Genomic DNA, 10,207 nt, shown 5'->3' on the forward strand with positions numbered 1-10,207 from the left:
TCCAGGACTTCTCCTCCTTTTAAGGGAGGCAGCATGTCAGAATCCCCTTCTATAGGACGCATAGTTAAGATTTGGGAGGGGAGCCCGTCTGCAACCATCCGCAACCCATACTTACCCATCCGCCCCCTTGGCAGCGTAAGGTACGTGTCGTCACCTGTGCACAGTTGCAGAGGAGTCCAACTCGAGCTTTACTCTGAAAAGATGGCTACCATCTCAGCACTGGGATGTTTCAAAATGCCAAACAGAAAGTGTAGGAAAAGGAGAATATTGGTAGCTCAGGGCTGAAAATATGGCCCCTGGAGCCCTCGGGGTTTGGCTGGTGTTTGGCAGACGTTTCATTACCCAACTACCCAAGATCATCAGTGCTAGAAGGGAGTGGGGTTTGTGGAATGGAGGGGAAGGAGAAGAGGAGGAGGAGGACTGTGGGGTCCTTGGTGCTCTCTGAGCTGGGTGGTTTCCTTGCAGACATTTCATTACCCAACTAGGGAACATCATCAGTGCTAGAAGGGAGAAGAGGAGGAGGAGGACGACGACAACAACAACAACAACGACCATGGGGTCCTTGGTGCTCTCTGAGCTTGGTGGTTTCCTTGCAGACGTTTCATTACCCAACTAGATAACATCAACAGTGCTACCTGTTTAGCACTGGTCTAGAGGACTAACAGAATAACAAGAGTAACAGATCTGGAAGAGACCCTGGAGGTCTTCTAGGCCTGACTAGCACGGATGATGTTACCTACTTTGGGTAATGAAACATCTGCAAGGAAACCACCAAGCTCAGAGCAGCAAGGACCATTCAGGGTAAGAAGAAGCATCTTCACCGAAGAGTTTCCAAAACAGAACTCGATTGCGTAACGTTGTAGCAACGAAAATGCTTACTTTTTGGCAAGTCTCCGGTGCTGGATGCTGAAACCGTCCTGCTCCTATCGTGGGATGGAGTGCTTTCTTCTCTTTCGGTTACGGTTGATTCTTCCGAAACCGCCAAACCACAAGCGACGGAATCTAAAGCTCCGGGGAACACCGAAGCTGAAAATTCAGAATATTGTGAGTCTGGAATGTTATGACGTCCGTTTGGCAATTCGCCGTTAAATTGTTCGTAAGAGCTGCTGTAGCTGTACTCGCTTTTGGCGTTGGGCTCGTCGAGGTTATATTGCTCGGCGTTTGGGCCTTCCTCCTCTTCTTCCTCTTCCTCCTCAATCTGCTCTTCCAGGGAGAAAGGGCCATCTATAATGTGGCCGTTGGTTTTGGGAGACTCTATCCAAGCGGGATCCGTGGACTCCGAGTTGGCCAGTTCTTCCTCCAGGTCATCATCCTTCTCCTTCTTGTCTTTTTCTTTTTCTGTGTCTTCTTTCTCATCTTGGTCTTCCGTGTCTCCTGAGGGATACAAAGGACAGAATAGAATTCTTTATTGGCCGAGTCTGGTGGGGCACACAAGGAAACTGTCTCCCGTTCGTAAGCTCTCAGTGTGCATAGAATCATGATCACAAACAGGATTCATCATGAATCGTAAAATACAACACATTCATCATAAATCATAAGATGCAACACTTAGTGATAGTCATAGAGCACTGGCTAAGCAAACAACTGTACCAGGACAGGGGTCCCCAACCCCCGGTCTCTGGACCGGTACCGGGCCGCGGCATGCCAGGAACCGGTCTGCACAAACCAGCAAAGGCCCATCCACGGGATGCAGGCAGCACACAAAATCACACCCCCTCCGGTCCGTGGAAAAACCTTTCTCCACGGAACCGGTCCCTGGTGCCCCAAAGGTTGGGGACCTCTGTACTAGGATAGTAAAAACACAGTATAAATTGTTAGATACAAGCAGCAAAGTTATAGTCATAAGAAGATGATAGGTAGGAAAGATGAGGAGTATCATAGTAATACAGCTTTACTAAGTAGTTTGACAGTAGTTGTTGAACAGAGTGACGGCATGGGGGGAAAAATGATACTACGTGGTTAAAAGCATCTTTTAAAATGCTAATTTTCAAGACGGGATCAAGAACACAGGCAGTCCTCGACTTACGATCACCAGCCCCAAATTTCTGTTACTAAAAGCAAGAACCTTTTGTTAAGTGAGTTTTGCCCCGTTTTACGACCTTTCTTGCCACAGCTGTAAAGCGAATCACGGCAGTTGTTAAGTAACATGGTTGTTAAAGTGAAATCTGGCTTCCCCATTGACTGGCTTTCCCAAGACCCAAGGACACTGCGACCGTCTTAAATAGGAGCCAGTTGACAAGCATTTGAATCATTTGGATCACATGATGAGGACCGTAGTCAAGGATTACCTGCGCTGCTCAGTTAACAAAGAGAAATCTTTCCTGTGTATAAAAAGGTAAAGGTTCCCCCGCACATGTGTGCTAGTCGTTTCCGACTCTAGGGGCCGGTGCTCATCTCCGTTTCAAAGCCGAAGAGCCAGCGCTTGTCCGAGGACGTCTCCGTGGTCATGTGGCCGGCATGACTAGACGCCAAAGGCGCACGGAACGCTGTTACCTTCCCACCGGAGTGGTCCCTATTTTTCTACTTGCATTTTTTACGTGCTTTCGAACTGCTAGGTTGGCAGGAGCTGGGATGCGTAACAGGCGCTCACTCTGTTACGCGGCACTCGGGATTCGACCCGCCAAACTGCCGACCGTCTGATCGACAAGCTCAGCGTCCAAACCCACTGAGCCACCGCCTCCCTCTTTCCTGTGTATATAAATATGCATTTAATGCATCATAAACAGATGGGATGAACAAACTAACTTACCATCTTCATTCCCAGCTTCTTCGTCTGCTACTTCCTCTAATTCTACAGTTTTTAGTTTGACTTCAGGATGGTACTCATTGTCCTCTTGCTCGTTGGATGGGATAGTAGATGTTACATTTTCTTCTGTTTTTTTCCTCTCCGCTTCCCGTTCCAGTTCTTCTATTTCCTGCAAACGCTTTTCTAGCAGCTCAGCCTGCCTCTTTTGCTTTTTTTTTAGTTTCTTCTTTTTATTTTTAGATATCTTTCCAATCTGGAAGGGGAAAACAGAAAAAAAAAGAAAAGCACAAATCAGTTTGGAATCACACAACGCGATTAGTTTGTTAGGTGTCGCCAATCTGCTGATGCTACATACATTAGTGATTGGAGAGCCTATTACCCCTTACTGTACGAAAACGCCGGAATCCTAGAGATCTAATTTTTATTTTTTGTGGAATAAAAAAAACACAACAAGCTTAATATGTGACACGGCCGTCTACCTGCTATCAACCAGCTTAAATCCACTTTTTTTGGGGTGGGGTGGGGAGGGGGGGTTTCCAAACCATCTGCAAAAATCTGTCTGATAAAAATACAGCTCAATAGTAAAAGTAACCTCTCAATGGGAATACCAGTTTAGTGCAGATCTAGTCCAAGGGTCTTCAAACTTGGCCCTTTTATGACTTGTGGACGCATCGCCCGGTGCGCTCACACAGAGAAGGCCTCCTCAGGGTGCCGTCGGCTAGACAATGTCGGCTGGCGACCCCCCAGGGGGAGGGCCTTCTCTGTGGAAGCGCCAGCCCTGTGGAACCAGCTCCCCCTTGAGCTCCGGATGGCCCCGGATCTCCGGTCCTTTCGCCGCGACCTCAAAACTTTCCTTTTTCATCAGGCTGACCTGGACTGACGACAGGGTTTTTTAAAATGTTTTAATTTTTAATTGTTTAGTTAATTTATTTTGGGGCTGTTTATTTAATTTCTCTTAACTTTTGTATTGTTGTTTTTATGGTTGTTAGCCGCCCTGAGTCCTTCGGGAGATAGGGCGGCATATAAGTCCCAATAAATAAATAAATGAATAAATGAATGAATGAATGAATGAATAAATAAATAATAATAATAAATAAATAAATGAATAAATAAATAAATAAATAATAATAAATAAATAAATAAACTCCCAGAATTCCTCAGCCAGGCACACTGGCTGAGGAATTCTGGGAGTTGAAGTCCACAAGTCATCAAAGGGCCAGGTTTGAAGACACTCTGTTCTAGTCCCTTAGCCATGAAAGCCAGCTTGGGTGACTTTGGTGTTTGTGTGTGGGGAAAACAGGAGGAAAGAGTATTGTGTGTGTTTGCCACCCTTGAGTTATTTGTAAAGCTAATAAAGGCAGGATACAAACAAAATTAATAAAGATTTATCTGTGGCCTCAAAAATAAAACAAAATTAATAAAATCAAATAAACAAAACAAAACAAAATAAAAAATACAAATAAAATAAAATCTAAAATAAAATAAATCTCAGCCCCCGTCCGTCGAATCACAAGAAAGAATGAGTCCGGAACGAGAGCTGGTTCTCCTGAGCCACGTTTATTTGCGTCATAAACAGTCACTCGAAGACGGATGAAGTCAGCGTTGATTTTACAGCACAATCAACGCTGCTAAATAGCCGGCACGGCCGACACCCACCATCACGCCCTTAATTGCCTAATCACCCCTCACCCTACTTAACCACCACCCCCCTTGGCCCCTGCCTTTTGGCACCCGCCCCCCAGGTACGTATCCTCCCCGTCCCCGTCCCACCACCATTGCAGCCGGTAAGCCACCACCCAGCCCAGACTACCCCCGTTCCCCTCGGACCCGCACACCCTCGCCACCCCCCACAGGTCCCCAGACCGCCGCGAACTGCGCTGCTTGGGCCATTCGCTGTCGTTGCCTGCCATGCAGTTCCTCGGCAGGCAAAGAGACCGGCAGGGCTTCGGAGCGAGCTGTCTGCGGGGAAGGGTTTCCAGGGGAACGCTGCTCTGGTGCGCGTCCCCGGCCCCTCCCTGTCCTGCCGGAAGGCCCTGCTGCCTGCTGGGACGTCCTGGCGCTCTTCCCCGGCCCACCGCGCCGGCGCTGGGTCATGCCGGCCAGCTGCGCGTTTCCACGGCTGCTCCCCGGCCTGCCGGAAGGCCCCAGTGGCTGCTGGGGCATCGAGGGAGGCGCCGGTGGCTGCTGGGTCGTCCCGGCGGCCGCGCTCTTCCCCGGCTCGCTGGAAGGCCGCAGACGCCAGCAGCTGGTCACGGGGCCCGGTGAGTCCCTCCGCGACCTCACCGGGTGTCGGGCGTGTCGAGCCCGACAATAAAATAATAAAATAAACAAAATAAAATAAAATCTAAACTAAACTGAACTAAAATAATAAAATAAAATAAAAAATACAAATAAAATCTAAAATAAAATCAAATAATAAAATAAAATAAAAAACAAAATAAAATCTAAACTAAACTAATCTGAACTAAAATAATAAAACAAAACAAAACGAAACAAAATAAAATAAAATCTAAACTATCCTAAACTAAAAACTAAATAAAAATAAAATAAAGGTGCAGCATGGTGGTACAGGAGTTATTTATAACCCTCCATCGTAGAATGTCGTGTTTTGAAGCTTTTGGGGAGCTGCTGTCCATTAAGACTTAATATGGAATCTTTCCTACAAAATATAACCATGTCCCGCTCAAAAGGTTAGTTTCTTGGAATGGGCCAGCTGGCACGTACATTTTTCCAGCCGTCAAAACCGGGACGTAGGATGGCGTTTCAATCTGCTTTTTTTCTTTTTCCATCTTAAGAATGCGTTGTTTAAGAAATGCATGGTGGAGAGCTCGGTAGCTATCAGAATGGACGGTCTCATCTTAAATTTCCCACTCTAAATGCAGCTACTAAATTTATTCCAGCATTGAACTGATCCTGCCTAACAATGCCGCCGGCTTTCGCTCTTTTGTGACCATCAATATACCGTATTTATCGGCGTATAACACGCACCGGCGTATAACATGCACCTCATTTTAAAAAGGAAATTTCAGCTGCAGCTTCGGATAATGGGTCATTAACTATGGGTCATTAACATTATCTCGGCGTATAACACGCACACATCATTTGCCCCCTATTTTCAGGAAGAAAAAGTGCGTGTTATACGCCGATAAATACGGTAAATGAGCAAAGCTACAAAGCTGAAGGAAAGCTGCTAAAAAAAAAATCTCACCCAAGTCAACGTTGAGGATGAAAAGGGGGAAACGACACAGAGCGATGTGTGTATATTCCTTTACAGAAATAAATCCAATAAAGGCAACCGCTACAAAAAAAAAAATCCCTACACGGTCTTATTAAAAAATGTGCTAACTTAGTGAGATCCCTTCTCTTTTTTTTTCCCACCAACAGTTGTTGAAGTTTTCCCCTGCTTCACAAAAGCACTTTTGTCATGAATTATGGAAATTTCATCTTCGAAGAAAAATATGTTGCGTAGCTATTTTGGGTGAGTGGCATTTTAATGCTTAACGGGAGACAAGAATGCACAGCAATACCAGAAGAAGTAAGTTATTATACACACCGCACACGCAATAAAAATTCAAGGTTTGTCTTCTATGAGGGATGGGATAAATCTCCAAAATAAATCCTCTGGGTCCTGTCAATTTTCCCCACCTATTTGTGCGTAGGAAACATATACAGGTCATCCTCAACTTACAACATTTCACTTAGTGACTGGAAAAAGTGACCTATGACCATTTTCCACACTTACAATCACTGCAGCATCCCCCCATGGTCACGTGGTCAAAATTCAGATGCTTGGCAACTGACTCGTACTTATGACGGTTGCAGTGACCCGGGGTCCCCTTTTGGGACCTTATGACAAGCAAAGTCAATGGAGGAAGCCGGATTCACTTAACAACCGTGTTACTAATTTAACAACCGCAGTGATTCACTTAACAAATGTGGCCAGGAAGGTCATAAAATGGGGCAAAAACTCACTTAGCAAATGTCTCGCTTAACAACAGACATTTTGGGCTCCATTGAGGTCGTAAGTTGAGAATTACCTGTACTTAGTAGTTTTATTTAACCTAAGGGGCATAACCTGTTTTAAAATCCAATGGCAAATATAATAACGCATGGCAAATGTTAGGCAAAAGACTTGACATCAGATAAGATTTATCAATGAAGTTTAAAATGTTTGATCTTTCAACCATCCAAACAAAAGAATCAGATGCCTAATAACAATAATGCAACGGTACTTACAGGCTTTTGTTGTGGGGCAGTACTCACTAAAAAATAAAATAAGAGACAGCCAGAGTCACATTTAGGAATATTCAAGTGTATATTTAAAAAAATAGCAAACTATTTGACTCCGCCAGAGTCAAATTCTATTCTTCATTCTTTTATTCTGTTCTATTCTATTCTGTTCTATTCTATTCTAGTCTATATTCTGTTCTATTCCATTCTATACTCCATATTCTATTTTCTGTTCTATTATATATTCTATTCTATTCCATTCCTCATTATTCTATTCTATTCTCCATTCTTCTGTTCTATTCTATTTTCTATTCTCTATCCTGTTTTATTCTATTTATTCTTCTGTTCTATTCTATTTTCTATTCTCTATTCTGTTTTATTCTATCCTATTCTATTCAGTGTCATCATATAATAATAATAATAATAATAATAATAATAATAGTAATAATAATAGTAATAATAATAATAATAATAATAATAATAATAATAATAATAATAAGAAGAAGAAGAAGAAGAAGAAGAAGAAGAAGAAGAAGAAGAAGAAGAAGAAGAAGAAGAAGAAGAAGAAGAAGAAGAAGAAGAAGAAGAAGAAGAAGAAGTTGGAAGGGACCTTGGAGGTCATCTAGTCCACCCCTTGCTCAGGCAAGAAACCCTATATCATTTCAGACAAATGGCTGTCCAGTCTCTTCTTAAAAACTTCCAGTGTTGGAGCATTCACCACTTCTGGAGGCAGGTAGTTCTTCTGGTTAATTTTTCAAACTGTCAGGAAGTTTCTCCTTAGTTCTAGGTTGCTTCTCTCCTTGACTAGTTTCCATCCGTTGCTTCTTGTCCTACTTTCAGGTGCTTTGGAGAATAGCTTGACTCCCTCTTCTTTGTGGTAGCCCCTGAGATATTGGAACACTGCTATCATGTCACCCCTCACTCTTCTCTTCGTTAAACTACACATACCCAATTCCAGCAACCGTTCCTTACATGTTTTAGCCTCCAGTCCCCTGATCATCTTTGTTGCTCTTCTCTGTACTCTTTCTAGAGTCTCGACATCTTTTTTACATCGTGGTGACCAAAACTGGATGCTGTATTCCAGGTGCGGCCTTACCAAGGCATTGTAAAGTGCTATTAGTACTTCACGTGATCTTGATTCTATCCCTCTGTTAATGCAGCCTAGCACTGTGTTGGCTTTTTTGGCAGCTGCAGCACACTGCTGGCTCATATTTAAGTGATTGTCCACTAGGACTCCGAGATCTCTCTCACAGTTACTACTATTGAGCAAGGTACCACCTATACTATACCTGTGCATTTGATTTTTCCTGCCTAAATGTAGAACCTTACTTTTTTCACCATTGAATTTCATTTTGTTAGATAGTGCCCAGTGTTCGAGTCTGTCCAGATCCTCCTGTATCTTAAGCCTATCTTCTGGAGTATTGGCTATTCCTGCCGGCTTGGTGTCGTCTGCAAATTTGATGAGTTCCCCATGTATCCCCTCATCCAAATCGTTGATGAAGATGTTGAAGAGCACTGGGCCCAGAACAGAGCCCTGGGGCACCCCACTACACACTTCCTTCCATGTAGATGCGGTTCCATTGAGGACCACACGCTGAGTACGGCCTGTCAGCCAGCTACGAATCCATCTGGTGGTAATGCTCTCTAACCCCCATTTTTCTATCTTATCAAGTAGTAGGTTGTGATCTACTTTATTTATTCTATTCTACATTCTATATTCCTATTCTCTATATTCCGGAACAGATCAGAACAGATAAGCTTTATTGTCGGGTTTTTTTTACCGTGGGCACATTGGCACACGTTAGAAATGAAATTTTGTTGCTTGCTCTCAAAAGTGTGCACATACATAACACACATTTAAGCATGCTATCTACAACATACGTGTAAACCTACACCCTTATGTGCTAATAACATATAAACATTAATCGTATGTGTGTGTGTGTGTGTGTGTGTGTGTGTGTGTGTGTGTGTGTGTGTTAAAAGAAATACACTTTTCTTCCTTTCATATTGCAAAGTGGCTGAAAATGTACACATTCCAATTAAGCGCCTTTAAAACACATTATTATTATTATTATTATTATTATTATTATTATTATTATTATTATTATTATTATTATTATTATTATTATTATTATTATTATTATTATTCCCATTAAGTAACATTGACCCATTGCCTTCTTTGCTGAAAATAATAAGAAATCTCAAACTCCACCTGCAGAGCCCGAAGGAGGAGGAGCACCTGCTTTCTGCCACTCGGTAGCTTCCGCGGCCATTCTCCGCACGTAGGTGTCATCTACACACATCAGGATGTTTTCTGGCTTGATATCCGTGTGAATGATCTTACATTTGCTGTGAAGGTAATCTAAACCCTGCAACACCTGATTACAAAATATTCAGACAGAGAATAAGGGCGTTACCATAAAAAAAACAGTGACCTGGGTCAGGATTCAACAGTTTTAGCCCCAAGAGGAGTTTATTCATAGCCTTCCAGGTGTTGCTTAACTTCAGCATTACAAATGGGGCGACATTAAAAAAAATTTTTTTCCCAAAGTAATATTCTGAAAGTCGTGAGCCCTGGTGGCGCGGTGGTTAGAATGCGGTACTGCAGGCTACTTCTGCAGTTCGATCCTGACCAGCTCAAGGTTGACTCGGCCTTCCATCCTTCCGAGGTCGGTAAAATGAGGACCCAGATTGTTGGGGGCAATATGCTGACTCTGTAAACTGCTCAGAGAAGGCTGTAAGAGCACTACAAAGGGGTATATAAGTCTAAGTGCTATCGCTTCCTTCCTTCCTTCCTTCCTTCCTTCCTTCCTTCCTTCCCTTCCTCCCTCCCTTATTATTCCTCTCTTATTCCCTTTTCTCATTGTCCTTCCTGGTGGCACAGTGGTTAGAAGGAAGTACTGCAGGCTAATTCTGCCCACTGCCAGGAGTTCAATCCTGACCGGCTCAAGGTTGACTCAGCTTTCCATCCCTCTGAGGTCCGTAAAATGAGGACCCAGATTGTTGAGGGCAATTGGCAGATCTCTACACCACTTAGAGAGGGCTGTAAAAGCACTGTGAAGCAGTATATAAGTCTAAGTACTATTGCTATTCCTTCCTTCCTTCTTTCCCTCCCTCCCTTCCTATTCCTCTCTTATTCCCTTTCTCATTCTCCTTCCTGGTGGCACAGTGATTAGAAGGAAGTATTACAGGCTAATTCTGCCAACTGCCAGGAGTTCGATCCTGACCGGC

General features: G+C 43.5%; 1 protein-coding gene across 10 annotated transcripts in view; it reads right to left on the reverse strand.

Annotated features, from left to right (window-relative positions):
* Nucleotides 1-10,207, reverse strand: part of SRPK2 (SRSF protein kinase 2) — a 136,427-nt gene that overhangs the window by 27,595 nt on the left and 98,625 nt on the right. For all 10 annotated transcript variants that reach the window (XR_014026942.1, XR_014026943.1, XM_081331312.1 and 7 more), the window contains 4 exons: nucleotides 9,189-9,354; nucleotides 6,983-7,008; nucleotides 2,750-2,999; nucleotides 880-1,374 (listed from right to left, as the gene is read on the reverse strand). Coding sequence is in view for 8 of the 10 variants with exons in the window: in XM_081331312.1 (XP_081187438.1) it covers nucleotides 880-1,374; nucleotides 2,750-2,999; nucleotides 6,983-7,008; nucleotides 9,189-9,354 (937 nt within the window). In the remaining 2 variants the exon portion in view is untranslated. The remainder of the gene's footprint in view (nucleotides 1-879; nucleotides 1,375-2,749; nucleotides 3,000-6,982; nucleotides 7,009-9,188; nucleotides 9,355-10,207) is intronic.

Source organism: Vipera berus (genome assembly GCF_964194415.1).
Source record: "Vipera berus genome assembly, chromosome: 6".
NCBI classification, from domain to species: Eukaryota; Metazoa; Chordata; class Lepidosauria; order Squamata; family Viperidae; genus Vipera; species Vipera berus.